The sequence below is a fragment of the Dendropsophus ebraccatus genome, chromosome 6, assembly GCF_027789765.1.
Source record: "Dendropsophus ebraccatus isolate aDenEbr1 chromosome 6, aDenEbr1.pat, whole genome shotgun sequence".
Classification (NCBI taxonomy): Eukaryota; Metazoa; Chordata; class Amphibia; order Anura; family Hylidae; genus Dendropsophus; species Dendropsophus ebraccatus.
In genome coordinates, this window is record NC_091459.1 from 53,996,375 (window position 1) to 54,016,505 (window position 20,131).

The 20,131-nt window shown below is 43.3% G+C and overlaps 1 protein-coding gene across 6 annotated transcripts in view; it reads right to left on the bottom strand.

The window, feature by feature from the left end:
* Nucleotides 1-10: 10 nt before the first annotated feature.
* The window catches only part of MAP7 (microtubule associated protein 7), a 143,971-nt gene continuing 123,850 nt past the window's right edge, over nt 11-20,131 (bottom strand). For 5 of the 6 annotated variants that reach the window (XM_069975005.1, XM_069975004.1, XM_069975000.1 and 2 more), the window contains 5 exons: nt 5,462-5,512; nt 5,316-5,367; nt 3,620-3,755; nt 3,305-3,501; nt 11-1,520 (listed from right to left, as the gene is read on the bottom strand). In XM_069975005.1, the coding sequence (XP_069831106.1) occupies nt 1,510-1,520; nt 3,305-3,501; nt 3,620-3,755; nt 5,316-5,367; nt 5,462-5,512 (447 nt within the window). In that variant the 3' untranslated portion in view covers nt 11-1,509. The remainder of the gene's footprint in view (nt 1,521-3,304; nt 3,502-3,619; nt 3,756-5,315; nt 5,368-5,461; nt 5,513-20,131) is intronic. The other variant, XM_069975001.1, reaches the window with a different exon arrangement.

The following is a 20,131-nucleotide window of genomic DNA, read 5'->3' on the forward strand; positions in this document are numbered from 1 at the left end:
TTAAAATCTATTAAAATGACTTCAAATGGATTTATTCATTAATGACATGCTATATAGAGTAAAAGAAATAAAAACTACATGATTTAAGCATTAAATATAATATCTATGTACATGAAGAAAAAGACAAACAAAAGCCAAACCAAATTCAATCTATAGCCATACAGATTGAAAGCCAGCACAAGTTATATGGGTTTCTTGGATGCTGATGGTTTTATTGCTGTGGCTGCTATTCTGTTAGGAAGATCCTAATGGACATTAAAGAAAGAAGATTTTAACCCACATACCATGTGCTCGATTTCAATGAAGACTTGGATTCCTGTGCACGTGATCAGCTTTTTCCTTATATTCAGTGTATGACACCGTTTAATACGTGAACTAAATTTATTTTCTATTTCCTAGTGTTGTTAAACCAATTTGAATTCAGATTTTCTTTTCGGTAGTGTACAAACCCTCTTGCCAAAATGGTGTTCTAGCTTAAGGTGCCCCTCCTAGGTTAGGCAATGGGCCAACCATGGGAACCTCATCTAGAAATGTAGAATAGTTCACCTGACTGAAGTGAATACTTACCATAAGTGCACATTTATAGACCTTAAGCAAACAGACAAAAACAAAGTTCATATGAGAAAATGTGTGTGAAGACAGACACCATAACCAACAAAAAAAAAAAAAAAAAAAGATAAATTATTAATAGTTCAATATTCTCCCTTGCTCTGAAACGAGCAAAGTTTTATAAATTGCTTCTTCCTTCCAACCCATAAATGTATAGAATCTTCCATCTGTGTATAAGAATTTAGTAAGGCAAAAAAACATCTATAGTCTAGCAGACATAATTATAATATACTTTTTTTCCTTTTAAACTTTAGTTATTGTACAACAAATATTCAAGTACGGTAAAATCAGGTATTTACTTTGCGGACATGGAGTCGAACAATAAAAACGGATAAAATCATATTGACTTCTAAATTTGTCATTTATACTTATTAATCAGATTAAGATTCTGTCAATTACTTTCAAAGAAACCAACCTATAAAGAGATGAGTAATTACATGTCAGAACCTGATACAGTAGCCTATACATTAAAGCCCCTTTAAATGGAGGTCTCAGCAATAATATTTAAACCACATGGTTTAAATGACACCACTCCCTAGCCCTACATGTAGAGCTAGGAGGGTATTTTTCAAGTATTAAATGTATACAGTGTAAAATTTATCAGGTTAAACAATTACATTTAAAACTGGACTGTCCCAAAAAGTCCCATAATCCACGTCGATGCTTCCGTGTTTTTTTTCCTTTCAGGTAGGTGCAAGCAGCCACATTGAAGGGGAAAAAAATGTTGTTTATGCACTCTCAACATAAAAGTCCTCTCCGTATTATCATGGAGTAGCAGTCTGAGCTGGTAACTGTAACGTTTTCCTTTTGTTTAAGTATCCAAAAAATTCAAAACAAACAATTCTCATTTGAATCCTTGGAGCTTTTAAAGGGTGCTTTCAAATTCTCAGTTTGGGGTGTTCAGATGACCTCTGGGGATAAAAACAGAACATTGTATGAAGAAATTACATTATGAAAGTGTACATTGGCTACTTTTCATATACATAATCCAACCCTGTATGTGATCCACTCCAACCTACAACAATTAGTTATTAGCCGTGTAATAGGCGACAGGCTGCCGACAGGTGATGCTTTTTATCATAGTCAGAATGACCTAATCAGCCAAAGAAGGAGATCTTGTTTGTTGGGTGATTAATTTGGCCGATGATCACCCAGTAAAGTCCAACTTGCAACCTACATTTGAATCCCGCTGCCTGGAGAAGGTAGGTGCAGCCTGAGGAGTGCATGTTCATATGAACCCAAACCTTTGGGAAGTTCGCTTACACTCTAAGTACACTGGGTGATAAAGGGGTTATCCAGTGGTAGAAAAACATGGCCACTTTCTTCCAGAGACTCATCTCCAGTTTGGGTGTAAGTTTTACAATTCTGTTCCATTCAATTGAATAGAGCTTACCACACCTGAACTGGAAACACAAAGTAGTGCTGTCTCTGGAAGAAAGCAGCCATGTTTTCAAATGCTGGATAAGCCCTTTAAGGTCCTCATAAACATTATACTTTTGCCGGCCGTACGGGTTCAGCAGTCAGTATAAGGTGTATGGGGCTCTCACAACCATCCACTGACAGATGTTGGTGGACATAGGGGTCAGGCAGTGATGTTTATTCAACCCTTTTCTCCACCTACATCAACTGTCGAAGAATGGTTGGGACAGCCCCATACACCTTATACTGATTACCGAAACCATACTGCTGACAAAAGTACAATGTGTATGGGGACTTCAACATCTCTGGCTGTGGCTTAGCCCTAATTTCCCACAGGATGCTAGAAATTTAGACAAATAAGTTGTTCGGCCAGGTCCCCATACAGTACAAGTTATTTTACCTATGACATTAAGGAAACGTTTTTCATCATTAAATGTCACTGTTGATATAACTTTTCAAATCTAGTCTTTTTTCAACAAGCACAAGACTATATAGCTGCCTTCAGTAGACTGGACGTGGATACAAGTATGTATAGCTTTGTTATAAAGCATGAGAACTAAAAAAAAAAAATTAATGAATGTAAATTGCAAACCTGCTTTATATCACATCCCCTGCCGATATAGATTGTGAAAGTTATAATGACAGTAACACTTAAAAGATCTTTTGACCCCACTCGGGCATTATTCACACTTGAATCTTTGCAATACAACAGTAATGTACTCAGCACTAATCCATAGATATTACACCAAAATTTCTTGGGAAAATTACATACAACGCTTCTACAGGGAAACATCATGCATTGTAAACAACCTGCAACCTACTGAAATATGTGAGTGGGAAGCTGTCTAAATGCAGTTGTGAATAAGACCTATCCGTGCAAAGCCAAAACTATGTCAAACATAGACAAAGTAAAAGCAAAATATAGAAGCAGCCAAACATCGCACATAGATTTTGAGTTGTATGATTTTTATTTTTCGTATAATGTTGCTGTATGGGGCTTTTTTTTCCGGCTGATGTGCAATTTTCTAAATAATTTTTAATTATGCCATATCATATGCCATTTGACATACAGCAGCTCACAGGTACTGGAAGACTTGAGATTTTTAAATAGAAGTAAATTACAAATCTGTATAACTTTCTTGCACCAGTTGATTTTAAAGAAACTTTTTTCCACTGGAGTTCCCCTTTAATCACACTTGGTTCCAGCTCATTTGCCAGACGACTCACATTACAGAGATGCCTCTTTATTTGGTGATTAGCATTATTATTGTTGTACCTGCAGTTTGTTGTGTTTGCACATTATCAACTTCAAAAGCAATAAGTGGATTCAAAGGCGGAAGGTCCTGGATGCTGTTCCCTTCATTGTTTAGAGAATCGAGTTTCATTGGTTTAGATCCAACTGGTAAATTTATGATCTCTTCAAAATTATTGTTCGGTGTACGTAAACCATTTTCATTTGGTTGCTTCTCTGTGCTAAAAGCCAGGAAAGGATATTATGTCAAATACATGAACTAGCTATAGATTTACATCGTCAACCACCATAATTGTGAGGTTTAAAGTCATCAACAGGAAAATATCATTTATCATTTACCTATCTACAGGTAAAGCTTGGGAAAAAGTAACAATCCTTGGTGATGGAGCCACTGATTCTCCATTTCGAGGGATTCCTGCATTGTTCTGAAGAAATATCGGTGTCTGCTCCTCTTCTGAGGGGGTGGGTGTCATGGCTGTGGAGAGAGTGCATAAATTGAAAAAAGGAAAAGTCCCACAAAATAAAAAAGGGTGGAAGGCTGGGGAGTGTCCTGCACTTCTTTCAGCTGCAACGTCGCATCCTCGCCCAAGTGATTGCCTGCTCAGCCAACGAGTGACTGGGGTTTCCCACCAATACATTCACTGACTGGCTGAGTGGACAATCACTCAGCTGGGATGTGATGTTGCAGCTGGAATACAGTGTGGTTTTTTCAACCAGCACAAGACAAGTAAGCATAGCTTTGTTATATAGCCGCCTTCAGGAAACTGGACGTGGATACAATTAAGTATAGCTTTGTTATATAGCTGCCTTCAGGAGACTGGACATTCACTGACTGGCTGAGTGGACAATCACTCAGCTGGGATGTGATGTTGCAGCTGGAATAGCCGGTTACGTGACGTATCCCGGTTTCAAGCCCAACACGACATACGGCAGCAGGACCCGGAAGTGGTGCTACGGAGGCACAGGGACAGGTAAGTTTACTTGTTTATTATTTTCCTGCACCCCACTGCCTGCCTGCTTGTTGTGGTTGTTTTTCCATTCTATATACTTTGCACCTGTTGGATCAGTGCATACCACTTTGCACCAACTTTTTTTTCTGTATTAATTTTCTTCTACATATATTATAATATATATTAGCCTACCAGTTGTGAATATGGTCCGTGCGTGGAAGATCAGTTTAAAGCTAATGTACCATTAGGTACATTCGCTTTAAGTGTTGCATACGAATAGAACGGTGCCAGTGCAACGGTCCTCCTTTTGAATGCGAACCGGTTCCTGCGCATGGCGCCGGTCTATTAACGAGCACCGGCCCGGGCTGAGGCACTGGCTAAAGCACTGGTCTGACCCCCAGTGGGAGAAAACTCCTGCCTCCTCTATGACACCACTCCATTGATTCTAATGTTGCCGCATCACAGAGGTTAGGAGGTTTCATCACACTGGGGCAGGCTGGTGCTCAGTTAAAGAACGGCACCTAACGTGGGAACCGGGCCGCAATTCAAAAAAGGAACCGTGGCACCGACTTCCCAGCGCCGTTCTATTCATGTGCAGCACTTAAAGCGAATGTACCTGATGGTACATTGACTTTAAATCTTCTTGGTACTGACCACTGTGTGGCTGTGTCAGTACAGTATCACAAAGACTTAAACAGCTCCGAAGCGCCCAGACATCATAACGATACATGATGAAAGGAGCGCTTAGCTCTTTCGCTGCACACCGTCTGTGTATAGGGACCATGCATGGAATGTGTAAATAGGGCCAAACGCTGTGAAATGACCATGCTAACCGCCAAGCCACTATGCTGCCATTACTTTGCTTTAACCAAATATAAATCTTTCTTTCAGGCAGTGTTCAAAAATTTGTTTTCAGGTGTATTTTTCGACGTCCATATTTTTATCTTAAAATCATGGCTGTCCAAAAATACAGCTGAAACAAACATTGTGTGAACACAGCCTCAGGGAGTTCTCCTGTGACTGCATCTTCAACCGCAAAAAAAAAAGCGAAATGTGATAAGTGAATGTTTTCTAGAAATACATACCCATGTTTTCTGCTGGTTTGGAAACCTCTCCATTTTTCTGGACATTCGGCTGCTGAAGAACAAAAAAATGACAGGCTTTGTAACTGTTTTATAGACAGACTTATGCAGTCCCATGCAGTAGATTGGGTCAGTGCCTATGCTCATACCTTATCCCCGGCTTCACTGCGTCTTGTTCTCTTCATGATCTCTTCCAACCTCTGCAGAGAAGAAAATTCTGTATCAGAAAGTTACTAAGTGGAAATGTGAGCCTTGAAGATCTTTATAATCCAGATCTTTATAGTAAGCATGGCCATTCCGTTGGTAGGAATTACCTAGTTACTAGCAGTAGTAACAGTAATACACACATAATGGCACCACTCTGCATCACAAAGGCACAGAAGAAGGGATTTTTTTAATGGCAAAAGCATTCATACGATTGCTAATGGAAGACCCGGTATAACATACACTGGACCCTGACATGGACCTATCTGACATGCCATACACTGGGTGATATTATTCCTTTACCTTTGCCCCTGCTTGTTCTGCTATTTATGCGCATTTATTTTCTCTCTCATTGTTCGATTTTGGAGTACCAGCATTTGCAGTTTGTTAGGGCACTAGTAATAGGTCATGATTGGTCTATTCCATTTTTCATGTCGGTGGTCCTGTGTTCCTCATAACTGTTCCTTGGAATCAACAAGGTTTTGTTTTCAAGTGGATTTATTTGGAATTGTCAATTGTTTGTATACTTTAGTTTTTTCGGTAAAGATTCCAATGTTCTCATATTTCTACATTTTTTGGTGTGCTGTCATTTTATAACATGTCTTTCTTCTTCTTTTTGTGAGATATATGTATGTGGTACATATATGATTTTGCCTACTTTGCGTCATTAAACCACCCCTTGAAGCTAGGAATCAGAGTAAGGGCCCAGTTACACATCTGCACAATCAGGACCCATGTAATAAAGACAGCGATCAGCTGAGGAGCCGATCATGTTATAAATTGACCACCAACTGTGCAATACAAATTACACAGTCAGTGGCCGATGAAAGTATAGAGTAAATAAACCACCCGCCTACCCGTAGGAATGGATAAATAAAGTAAACCAAAGCAGTAGATTTGAGGAGTTGAAAAGCTGAATCAATAATTGGTAATAATTGGTGCCCAAAGGCGTAACTCATCCTGGTACAGGTAAAGAACAGCACAGGACATGTAGTATCACACTATACTGTAGAGAGGAGATACTAGACACACAGCAGTACCTGGACATGTACTATCACACTGTACTGTAGAGAGGAGATACTAGACACACACAGCAGTACAGGAGATGTAGTATCACACTGTACTGTAGAGAGGAGATACTAGACACACAGCAGTACAGGACATGTACTATCACACTGTACTGTAGAGAGGAGATACTAGACACACACAGCAGTACAGGAGATGTAGTATCACACTATACTGTAGAGAGGAGATACTAGACACACAGCATTACAGGACATGCAGTATCACATTGCACTGTAGAGAGAAGATACTAGACACACACAGCAGTACAGGAGATGTAGTATCACACTATACTGTAGAGAGGAGATACTAGACACACAGCAGTACAGGACATGTACTATCACACTGTACTGTAGAGAGGAGATACTAGACACACACAGCAGTACAGGACATGCAGTATCACACTGTACTGTAGAGAGGAGATACTAGACACACAGCATTACAGGACATGCAGTATCACATTGCACTGTAGAGAGAAGATAGTAGACACACACAGCAGTACAGGACATGTAGTATCACATTGCACTGTAGAGAGAAGATACCAGACAGCCAACCAGTGCATGCACTTCACTAACACTGGGATTTTAGCAGTAAAATGGCCACTTTCATTGGTTGACCAGCAATTTTTTTTTTTTCATGTTCTGCAGATCTGGACTGTCTGTAGCATTGTCACATACACACACATTAAAAAAGTGGTGTTACCACTGCCACTGGCAAGCAAACATGTCCTCACCTGACCTACAATCACATCTGCCTAAAGATCTCCGTATTGTAAGATTGGTAATCCCAAATGAGAAATGGAGAAAAATGCACCTCCGCCTCCTGGATAAAGGTAGCCTTAATATCCCCTATAGAGACACTCCTGCTCATTGTCTATGTTCCTGCCCAAAATGTGACCTTCCCAAAGTGGATTTGTTGCATTGTATATGGAACTGTCCCTCAATACAACCCTTATGGTCTGAGCTTTTCTCCTGGATCAGGGAGGTCTGGAATTGTACTATCCCCAGTACACCATTAGGTTCTTGTTTCATCATATTTTAATTCCTCCTGTGACTCAGATCAAGGGACCACTCCTGTCACCTGGTATATATCATTGTTAGCACTCAAAAAATGCTTATTACAACGTTGGCTCTCCCCTGATCTTCCAACTATGTCTGAAGTTAAAAGTCTGCTCACACAACTTATAGAATATGACCTGTTCCATACTTTGTGAGACCTAGATAGATGTACAAACATCTTCTTTAAGAAGTGTCTTTGTATGTTTTACCATGGAATAGATATCCAAGAAATCATTCATAGTAAATTTCTGTGTTTGAGTTTGAGTTCTTTAAGAAGTGGAGAGGCTTCATTGAGATCTCTCTCAAACACTGATAACCATGCGTAGATGCAGAAATTTAAACTCACTAAGTGGTATCGCTTACAAGAAGTGTCACTGCTGTTTCATTCCCCGACCCCCCCCCCCCCCCCCCCAGAAATCAATAGTCCAGGCGATTTTAAGAAACTTTGTAATTGGGTTTATTAGGGAAATATGCCATTATTTGCATTCAAAAAGACTTTCCCCAGGTTCCCCACCCTCTCTCTCATTCACTGCTCATTATCAGGAAATCTCAACTGGTTTACATCAGTCGGACCCTGTCTGTTCTATGGAGAGGGGAGAGGGGAGGGGGAAGGAGGGAGATTAGACGCCAGCGGAGAGCAAAGAACAAAGGATAACACATCGAGAACTGGGTGGAAGTCGTATTCAGAGGACAGAGAGGTCAGTGCTGACCTCAGAGGAGATAGCCTGGTGATGTAGCTGTAAATTAACTCTTTGTTATCCTGTTTTGTTGCCTCATCTCCCTCCACCCTCCCCTCTCTATAGACAATCATGAAGACAAGGGGGAGAGCTTCAAACTGCTTTTTCATGATAAAAATTTATTTTTTTGGATAATAAACCCAATTACAGTTTCTTAAAATCGCCTATACTATTGATTTCTGCAAAAAAAATAAAAAATTAAACGACAGTGAAACTTTAAGGGTTTTTTAGGTTCTTTAAGAGTCCTTTAGTTTAGTTCATTGACCTGGCTGGCAGGCAGGGCTACCCCTGAGTTGTAAGGGGGTGACCGAGTTCAGTTTTGATTTTGTAGTTTTGTTGGCTTGTATTTGTGACCTTTTGGTAATACACAGGATGCCAAACTTACCCAGATACAACTGCCATATGGTTTAGTGCTTATTCATTTTTACCATCTGTCTATTCATGAACTACTATTCCATAGGCTTACAGTTCAGGGCTATATATAGTAAGATGGTCTCATACCACCTATTTGTACCGCACTTACCATCTCTGAGTGACTGCAGTGCTACATACCTATATTGTCTGTAGAATCTTTCTGTTAATATCGCATATTAAGCTGTACTGTTGTTCTTTTCTATGTCCTGCCTTATTTCTAAAAACTCCATAAAAACTTTTATTAAGGAAAAAAAAGGAAAGAATGGAGGTAGCTCATTCCAAAGGACATTCACACCAGGCACAATTTTCAATTTTACAAGCACAAGGTAAAACTTTGCATTTGGTGTAAATAAACAACATCCTCTTGCTGCCTCCATTCTATACTTAAAGAGATACTGTCACAGAAATGTCTTTTTTAAAGAAATCAACAGGGGTTGTGATCACAATAGTTTTGCAATATACTCTATATTTTTAAGTTTTCTATCTATAGATCAATGTTACTCTATATATCTTGAGCAGCACAACAAAAAAACAAAAGGTTGGTGCCAGCAGGTAGTCTTGACCAGGACTTTCAATTAATGCTTCAAAAATCGCCCACAGCACTCCAGTATAATCAAAGCAAAACGTGAATTTATTTCATAGTGAATACAGCACAGCAAAAAGTCATAAGCTTATGACTTTTTGCTGTGCTGTATTCACTATGAAATAAATTCACGTTTTGCTTTGATTATACTGGAGTGCTGTGGGCGATTTTTGAAGTATAGATCAATGTTATACATATGACCACTAGGCGTTTCGCTTCACTGCCCTTGTGTACAGCTGCTGCACGTCCAACATTCAGTAGCAGAGAATCCTGGGGGTGCTCGCATTGTATGGTCAGTTCTCCTGTCACACAGCACCAAACCCTTTGTAATCACAAAGTAATAATATACTGACTGAACTGTTGCATAACAATGCAGCATTGTCTCCTGGTAAGCTGCATAGCTGATAATATAATTAGCAGAAGTTTATAATGCTGTATAATTAGCCTAAGTAAATTGCCCTCAGCTGATATACAACCTGCATGATGTACAGGGGTCTTTTCTTGTGTGAGCGCACAAAGGACTAGGACTTTCTGTGTTTGGTCTGTTCTTTTGAACAGAGAAAAGACCAAATATCTGCTTGGAGGGAGCATTGAGCACAGTTTGGCTGTATGTATAACTTTTATATAAAAGAAATAGATAGAAAATAGAAAACTAAAAATAAATATAATGAATATACTGCAAAAATGCTTGTGATCACAACCCCTGTTGATTTCTTTAAAATTAATTTTTTTGACAGGTACATTTTACCAGTGGCGGGTTATAATATGGGCGTTTTGGTCGGCAGCCCGGGGCCCGAGGCTCCGGGGGGGCCCATGCCACGCGGCCCACATTATAATCCGATTCAGTACAAAGCAACAAATGAACACACACTCACTAATCAGTGATTATTTGGAATGCTTCTGACTTCTTTACTCTTTCATATATTTCTTTCACGGACAATTACATGTCTCATATTGAGCAAAGTCATTTAAATTTTACATCACCCAGTGGCAAACAGTAGCAGAGTCTCTTATTATGCGTCCTTAGTTCAGCTTTCAGCCATCAGGACACACTTCCCGGTTGGGAGTAGAAGTCCAGCTTCCATGCAGGGTACGCGACGTTTCGAGAGCAGCAGCTCCCTTTGTCAAGCCTAACTCATGTGTGACCCATCACCAATATATATACCCCGACCTCTCGCGAGATCTGAGATCTGTTTAAAAGTAGACATAAAATAAATTAGACAACATGGAAAAATATCATATTTCTAACGGAATAAACCTCCTTCTAGTTACTACATCATAGCTTCTTACAGGAAAACACTGAAATTACATGCTTCATTTAACCCTCTTGGGTTCAGTGCTTCCATCTTGCTAATCCAATACACCTCCCGTTGTAGTAGTTTACGCTGTGTCTGTCCACTATCGGTACACTCTACCTCCTCTAATATCATCCATCTTAATTCGCTGATTTGGTGTTTACAATGATGGAAATGTCTAGCTACACTGGTTTCCCCGAAGTTTTTTTCTTTCTCATTTTTTATGCTGATTTTTTGGGCATAGTTTCTTATTGCACTCCGATGTTCGTTCAATCTTATTTTCACCGGTCTCATTGTCTGTCCGATATAAACTTTCCCACAGGGACATTTTAACATGTACACTACCTGTTTAGAATTGCATGTATGCCACCCCCGGATTTTGATTGGGTAACCCTTGGTCGGATGCATCACTTGATCACCTTTAATAATGGCACTACAGTTCTGGCATGCTAAACAGGGGAAAGTACCATTTTTTCTAGCTCTTAGAAATTTTTGTCTTGTTTGTTTACTCTTCCGCATATCTGCTCTCACCAGATAGTTGGCTATAGTTTTGCCTTTTCTGAAAATAAATCTTGGGGTATCCGCAAACAGTCTCCCAAACTTGGGATCAGCCTGAAGGAGCCCCCAGTATTTAAGCACAGTTTTTTTCACCATATTAGCATGTCCATCATATGTTGTGATAAACATCGGTTTAGAACTATCTTTAACCCTTTTCTTTCTCTTTCTAAATTCTTGTCTATCTTTCTGTCCAATTTCTTCTCCAACTTTTTCTATTTTTTGTGGGTCATATCCTCTTTCAATGAACTTTTTAGCCATACTTCTTTTTTTCACATCATATTCCTCTTTTGTACTACCAATTCTCCGAACTCGCGTGAATTGGCTACAAGGGATACCCCCAAACACTTGGGGTGCGTGACAACTATCTCTGGCTAGTAAGTTGTTACGATCTGTCTCTTTTGAGAACAGTGTGGTCCTCAAACTGCCATCCGTTTCCTTACTAACTTCCACATCCAGATAGTGGATTTTTTGTAGATCACATTCCAGTGTGAACTCAATGAGTGCATGTCTCTGGTTGAGATAGTGGACGTACTGCTCCAACTGCTCTTTCGAGCCCTCCCACACCAAGAACACGTCGTCCACATATCTCAACCAGAGAGTAACACACCCACTGAACTCATGAGACTGTAATGCCAGAAGGTTCTGCTGCAGTATTAGAGCATAGAGGTTGGATGTTATCACCTCCGTCCAGCAGAGGGAGTCAGTTCCCAGCTAGGAGTAACAGAGGTAACTGGGGAAGGAAAAGCCAGAGACTCAGGAAGTGTGACCCATCCAGTTCCTGTAGAGAGAGAAGATTCCAGTGCTGGAGGTCAAGGGCAGTGACCTGTGCCAGAGCTAAAGAGATCTGTGACAAGGTGATCCACAGAAAGCAGGACAGCTCAGCCAGGTCCATAAGAGCTACAGCAGACAGAGCAGTGTGCAGCAGTGAGGGAAGAGAGCAACACAGCCCAGTGCTAGCAAGTGGAGTGCAGCGCACCTGGGACAAAGAGACACTGACACAGGAGTGTCCAGCCAGCCTCATCACTGCAGCAAGGAGAAAGGTACTGCTTAGGGGAGACAGAGCTGGTGCTGCAGGGGAGCCCATTGTTACCAGCAGGATCAGGAAGTGGGGCCCCCTGAGAGACTGTATATAGTTGTGCTACACCACATAGACTGAAGTGATATCCTCCCTGCTACTTATCTAGCTTCATAAAGAGTTGTGGTTGTACTGCTGAATTATCTACAGTAAAGTTATCCCAACATTACTCAGCTGTCAGAGTGAGTTTGTCGTCACTTGTGACCCCGTGTCTAGTAGACAGGACAGTTCTATTCCATTAAACTTGGCTCTAACGACTGGACTTTCTCCTACTAAGTCCATAGCTTCCAGAAGGGGGCACAAATCTGTACTTCCTCCTGCGATTCGCCCCTCAATCGCAGGTGGAACTAGTTTAAATCTCTCCTGTTGCTGACAAAGCCACGGTTGGGGCAGTTTCTGGCTAGGTGCCCCTCCTGATTACATGTCCAGCATCTTCTTGCAGGTTGAGCCTCTCTGTAGGACTGTCTGGATGCAGGACAGGACTCCCCTCGGTAATGAGTCTGAGGTGCAGCCCTCTCCACTGTTATAGTCAGTGCCTCCTTGAGTTCTCTAATCACTTCTTCCAATGATGAGACACGTGCCTCCATACTTTTCTCTTTGACTGGCAGCACCTCTGCTTGCTGGGCTATTGTGACAATAGTACCTTGTTCCTCCTTTTCCAGAGTAATAGCTTCCTTAAGCACCTCATGTAAGGTTGAGTGTGGCTCTAGCTTGAATCTCTCACGTAGGGTTCTCCTTAAAGGCTGGCTCCTCAGGCCGAGAAGAAACTGATCACGCAACACTACTTCCGCATTAGTAAAGGAGGTGGCTCCCCGTCCTTCTTTTCTTTGTAATGTGGCCATAAGCTCTTGCAAGCTATTTGCATACTGGGGCAATGACTCATCTTCCCCCTGATATCTGGTGAAGAATTTCTTCCTCAGCATAGCTTCAGATGTTGTATCCCCATACACATCTTCAAGGATGCTTGAGATCTGTTCAAACGTCTGTCTCAGCCTTGCTGGCTGTAGCAATACTGTTTTTCTGGCTTCCCCTTCTAATGTGTTCAAGGCTAGCTCTGCTCTCAGATGTGGGGCAATATTACACAGGCGTGCGGCTCCCTCCAGCCGCTCTCTCCAGTCCTCTAGTAACACACTGGATCCATTAAACTTAGGCAGATGACTCAGTAGCGCCCCCACTGGAATCATGGGCTGCATGCCGCTAACAGATGATGTTGCGCCTTCTGTCGCCATATCCATTTCCATCCTGCCGACTACGCCACGTGGTCACAAGTGACGACAATGGCCAGGAAAGTCTTTGAGACTTACTTTCCCTCCTCCTTGCACCAGGGAAGTACAGAATGGGTAAATCTTAAAGCTGCCAATAGTCTGCCTATTCCAATAGTTGGAGTCATGCAAGTTGACATTGAGCTTTGGGGCCGATTTATGAAGAAGAAAGGAGTGGTGGTGGTACAGAGTGCAATGGACCCAGAAGTCCCTGTGATATTGGGAATGAATGTGTTAAAAGAATTAGATGGTCTGATGGCTCAAGAGCTGGGTCCCAAGTATTGGAAGAATGTCCCAAACCTGAAACCTCCACAAGTGGCCCTCCAGAGATCGCTGAAACAGTGCCGGATGCAGGCAACCCTGTCCTGCCTTGTAGGAAAAGTGGGATGTGTGAGAGTACCCTGTTCAACTTCTTTGGAAGTGCCAGCAGGCCATGAAGTAGTAGTACCCTTACCAGTGGGCACCAGCCACCAATTGCTAGGAGCTACAGTGATGGTAGAGCCTGTGCTACAGAAAGAAGGGGTAGCAGTGGGACGAACCTTGTGCACAGTCCAGAGTGGCCAAGTCCTGATGAGAATAATGAACATTAACAGCCACAGTGTGGTACTGGCACCTAGAGAACTGGTGGCAGATGTGTTTCCTATTGAGGAGGTTGAAGCCATACAGGAGCCTAGCTGGCACATCAAGTCAACTGATATGGCCACCACCACCCTGACATTGTGCCAAGTAAGAACTGAAGCTGTCAGGACTACAGGAGGGCAGCTCTTGAACGAAGTACATTTGGAAGGTGCAGAGATGACTCCCGAGGAGAGGGAGAAGTTAGTCAGGGTCCTGGGATCTCACCCAAATGCTTTTTCCCGGCACGAAGCAGACTTTGGGAAGACACAGACGCTTGAACATGAAATTCCAACTGGAGATGCTCGACCAGTACGGGAACGGTACCGACAAATACCCCCAGCACTGTATCAGGAGGTCAAGGCCCTGCTGAAACATATGCAGGAAAGTCACATCATTCAGCCTAGCAGGAGCCCCTGGGCCTCACCAATTGTGCTGGTAAAGAAAAAGGATGGGACCCTGCGATTCTGTGTTGACTACAGGCGCCTCAATGCATGTACAGTCCGGGATGCCTACCCATTACCTCGAATTGAGGAATCTTTGGCAGCGCTAGGCCGTGCCAAATTCTTCTCTACCCTTGACCTGGCAAGTGGGTACTGGCAAGTGCCAATGGCAGAAAAAGACAGAGAGAAGACTGCCTTTGTTACACCTATGGGACTGTATGAGTTCCTCCGCATGCCTTTTGGACTGAACAATGCACCAGCTACATTCCAGAGGCTAATGGAACTGTGCTTGGGTGATCTGAATTTTGAATGCCTGCTGATCTACCTAGATGACATAATCATCTTTTCATCAAGTTTTGCAGAACATTTAGAGCGGTTAGACGTGGTCCTCGGCCGCCTAGAGGAGCATGGGCTGAAGTTAAAACCCACTAAGTGCCACTTGTTCCAGAAGAGCATTGAGTATCTAGGTCATGTGGTAACAAGGCAAGGAGTCCAGCCAAGAGACTCAAAGATTCAGGCCGTTAAACAGTGGCCCACACCCAGCAACAGCAGTGAGCTTCGGGCCTTCCTGGGGCTGGTTGGATATTACCGGCGATTCATCAAGGAGTTTGCCCAGGTAGCAGCACCTCTGTATGCGCTCCTCCAGGGGTGCTTGCCTGGAGATACAAAAGGAAAGCCATTCGTCTGGGCTGAGGAGGCCGAACTGGCCTTTAGGGAGCTGAAGAAATTGTTGACCAGTGCCCCTATCCTGGCCTATGCTGATTTCACAAAGCCATTTGTGCTGCAAACTGATGGAAGCCTGAGGGGACTTGGAGCTGTACTGACCCAAGAGCAAGATGGTCAAGAACGAGTAATAGCATATGCCAGCAGAACTCTGCGGGAGAGTGAGAAGAACCCCGACAACTACAGCTCCTTCAAACTTGAGCTCCTGGCAGTGGTGTGGGCGGTGACAGAAAAGTTTGCGGACATCTTGACAGGAGTCGAGTTTGTGTTGATGACTGACAATAACCCACTGGTTCACCTGAATAATGCCAAGCTGGGTGCCTTGGAGCAGCGGTGGGCAGCTCGACTTAGTAAATTTAACTTCAAGACACAATACAGGCCGGGGCGGAGTAATGCTAATGCAGATGCCTTGTCTCGTAACCCGTTGGAGAATCCCAGTGGCCCCACAGACGAAGAGCGGGAAGAGGTCGAGACCCCCAATTTCATGAAAGTGCCTAAACCACTGAAGAGTGCTCCGGTTCAGGGGGTGGAGCAGGCTGTCGAGATCACTGCGGGAAGGTCCATGGAGGAGTGGCAGGACTGCCAACAGCAAGACCCACAAATTGCCAGAGTAAGAGAATGGCTCCTTACTGATCACCAGCCAGCGTACAGGGAGTGTGAGACCTTGACATCATTTGGAAAGAAGTTGTGGCTGCAGAGGGGCCGTCTGACCTTCCGCGAGGGAGTCCTATGCAGAAGAGTACAACTCCCCACAGAGATTGGTCCCACCTGGCAAGTAGTAATACCAGATAGTGAGGTAAGGAACGTAGCTGAGTGGATGCATGAAAGGAAAGGGCATTTTGGACCTGCCAAGACTTGGGCATGGCTACAGAGATTCTTCTATCATCCTAACTCACAAAAGGTGGCCCAGGACATTTGCAGAAGCTGCCGAAACTGCAACCTAGCAAGAGCTGGGGATCAGCAGGCCCCAATTGGTGTTATACAGACAAGCTACCCACTACAACTTGTGATGATGGACTATCTTACAGTAGGAGAGTCCCCGAGAGGATACAAGTATTTGCTGGTCATGGTGGACCACTTTACGAAGTTTGCTGTAGCGGTCCCCACCCGGGACCAAACTGCTGAATCAGCAGCACAGTGCCTGTGGAAAAATTTCATTCTGCCTTATGGCTGTCCTACACAACTGCACTCTGACCAAGGGGCTTGCTTTGAAGGAAGAGTGATAGAGGAGCTCTGTCGGTTGTACCAGATTCGGAAGACACGCACAACACCTTACCATCCACAGGGAAATGGCGCATGTGAGCGCCTGAACAGAACCCTTCTACAGCTCTTGAGGACACTGGAGGAACAGAAAAAGGAGAGATGGCCAGACTACATTGCAGAGTTAGTGTGGGTGTACAACAACACTTTACACTCAGCCACGGGTTATTCACCCTTCTTGTTGATGTTTGGGAGAAATGGGAGATGCCCTCTGACCATGATGATGCCTGACAGTGGAGAAGGTGAAGGGTGGACCCCTGAGACTTGGATGGGAGACCATCGGAAGAAGGTACAAGAAATGTACGACCTGGTCGCCCAGCGCCTTGGCCCCCGCACATTACCAGCAAACAAGAAATTGAAGGAGTTGCCGTTACAGGTGGGAGATCGGGTAATGGTACGCAATCGCACAGCCAGAAGGGCTGGAAAGCTGCAGTGGCGGTGGGAAGTCACGCCATATGAGGTGATCCGGCAACCCAACCCAACCATACCAGTGTATGAGGTAAGACCGGAGGGTGCAACTGGACCGATGCGCATAGTGCATCGAAATATGCTTAGACCATGCACTTTTCTGAGAAGAGTTCCTGAACCCCAGCCAGAGAGTATCAACATGCCCACGGTACCCTCTGGGGAAGAGGAATGGTGGGTACCACCCCACCCAGATCCAACCCCCTTGGAAAGAAGGGAAGATATGTAGCAAGAGGAGAACAACGCTCCCTCTGTGGAGCCTTCAGTTGAGCTAAGACATTCTGGACGTGCTAACTTTGGAAGGATGCCTGCACGTTATGAGGACTATGTCTTGGGTATGCAGGTTGCCGGGACGGCTACCCTCAAACGAGGGGGGGAAGGTGTAATGCCAGAAGGTTCTGCTGCAGTATTAGAGCATAGAGGTTGGATGTTATCACCTCCGTCCAGCAGAGGGAGTCAGTTCCCAGCTAGGAGTAACAGAGGTAACTGGGGAAGGAAAAGCCAGAGACTCAGGAAGTGTGACCCATCCAGTTCCTGTAGAGAGAGAAGATTCCAGTGCTGGAGGTCAAGGGCAGTGACCTGTGCCAGAGCTAAAGAGATCTGTGACAAGGTGATCCACAGAAAGCAGGACAGCTCAGCCAGGTCCATAAGAGCTACAGCAGACAGAGCAGTGTGCAGCAGTGAGGGAAGAGAGCAACACAGCCCAGTGCTAGCAAGTGGAGTGCAGCGCACCTGGGACAAAGAGACACTGACACAGGAGTGTCCAGCCAGCCTCATCACTGCAGCAAGGAGAAAGGTACTGCTTAGGGGAGACAGAGCTGGTGCTGCAGGGGAGCCCATTGTTACCAGCAGGATCAGGAAGTGGGGCCCCCTGAGAGACTGTATATAGTTGTGCTACACCACATAGACTGAAGTGATATCCTCCCTGCTACTTATCTAGCTTCATAAAGAGTTGTGGTTGTACTGCTGAATTATCTACAGTAAAGTTATCCCAACATTACTCAGCTGTCAGAGTGAGTTTGTCGCCATCCACCTGCACCCCTTACAAGACCACACATACTCCTCCTCAAATTTGTTCATAAATATGTTAGCAAAACTGGGTGCCACAGGGGACCCCATCGAACCGCAGTGTGGGATCAGCGCCTAAAGGTGCAAAAGGAGGAAAAGGTAATCAACCTTTTTTAGACAAAAAACAAAAGAGAGGTGGTCTAAGAAGGAGACCGAGCGATTCCGATTCTTCTGGAGTGAGCCAAAAGAGTGCCACAGCAGGAGTCAAGAAGAAAAACTGAAAGGTGAGCTCATGATTAATATTTCATCTGTGGAGCTGAATGAGGCACAGAAAAGTGTAATTAATAAAGGACTGGGCTTTGTGCCTACACATGAGACTGACCAGTTCGACTTTCTTGTGGACTTTTATAAATTTTGCCGCACTCTAAGATTAAAAATGTATTTCTTTGATGTAAATAGAACGAAAAGAGGAGGAATAACCGATGAAATTCCTCAGGTACTAAAGAAAAAGAGTCAGTTTGACCCATTGATACAAAATGCTTTACTAGATAGTTTTCAGCAAGCGGTCTCAAATGAAGTATTAAATAACTGGGATACTAAAAAATGTATGTTAAGACAGAATATGACAGTAGACGAATGGAGGGGACTTAAAGCACTACAGGAAGACGAGAGGATAGTAGTAAAAAAAGCAGACAAAGGGGGGGCGACGGTGATACAGGACAAAGAACAATATGTTAATGAGGCTACGAAACAGTTAGATGACGATAAGGTGTACAGAAAACTGACAGGGGACCCAACTGGACTGTTTAAAAGAGAGATCGACATGCTGCTGGAAGAGGCTATGAACGAAGGGTGGATAGATATGGAGCTCAAGAGAGCCTTAGAAAATAATGCACCAAGGGTACCCATTTTATATCTACTGCCCAAAGTCCATAAATGTTTAAAAACACCACCCGGTCGCCCGATCGTGTCGGGGATTAATTCCATCTTCCACCCATTAGCAGTTTACGTAGATAGCTATTTACAGAAGGTCGTAGCAAAATTGTCTTACTGTCTGAAAGACACTAACGAATTTTTGGACAAAATCATGTATTTAAATGTGTCATGTAACACCTGGTTATGTACCCTAGATATTAAATCTTTATATATGAATATTCCTACAGATGAAGGTATCGCTGCAGTAAGAGAACAGCTTTATAGAGATGCCACTTTAGAAAATGGTAAGATTAGACTGTTGACCAATCTACTAGATGTCATCCTTAAGAAAAACTATTTTAGGTTTGGGGAGGACTACTACCTCCAGCTACAGGGGACTTCGATGGGGTCCCCTGTGGCACCCAGTTTTGCTAACATATTTATGAATAAATTTGAGGAGGAGTATGTGTGGTCTCATGAGTTCAGTGGGTGTGTTACTCTCTGGTTGAGATATGTGGACGACGTGTTCTTGGTGTGGGAGGGCTCGAAAGAGCAGTTGGAGCAGTACGTCCACTATCTCAACCAGAGACATGCACTCATTGAGTTCACACTGGAATGTGATCTACAAAAAATCCACTATCTGGATGTGGAAGTTAGTAAGGAAACGGATGGCAGTTTGAGGACCACACTGTTCTCAAAAGAGACAGATCGTAACAACTTACTAGCCAGAGATAGTTGTCACGCACCCCAAGTGTTTGGGGGTATCCCTTGTAGCCAATTCACGCGAGTTCGGAGAATTTGTAGTACAAAAGAGGAATATGATGTGAAAAAAAGAAGTATGGCTAAAAAGTTCATTGAAAGAGGATATGACCCACAAAAAATAGAAAAAGTTGGAGAAGAAATTGGACAGAAAGATAGACAAGAATTTAGAAAGAGAAAGAAAAGGGTTAAAGATAGTTCTAAACCGATGTTTATCACAACATATGATGGACATGCTAATATGGTGAAAAAAACTGTGCTTAAATACTGGGGGCTCCTTCAGGCTGATCCCAAGTTTGGGAGACTGTTTGCGGATACCCCAAGATTTATTTTCAGAAAAGGCAAAACTATAGCCAACTATCTGGTGAGAGCAGATATGCGGA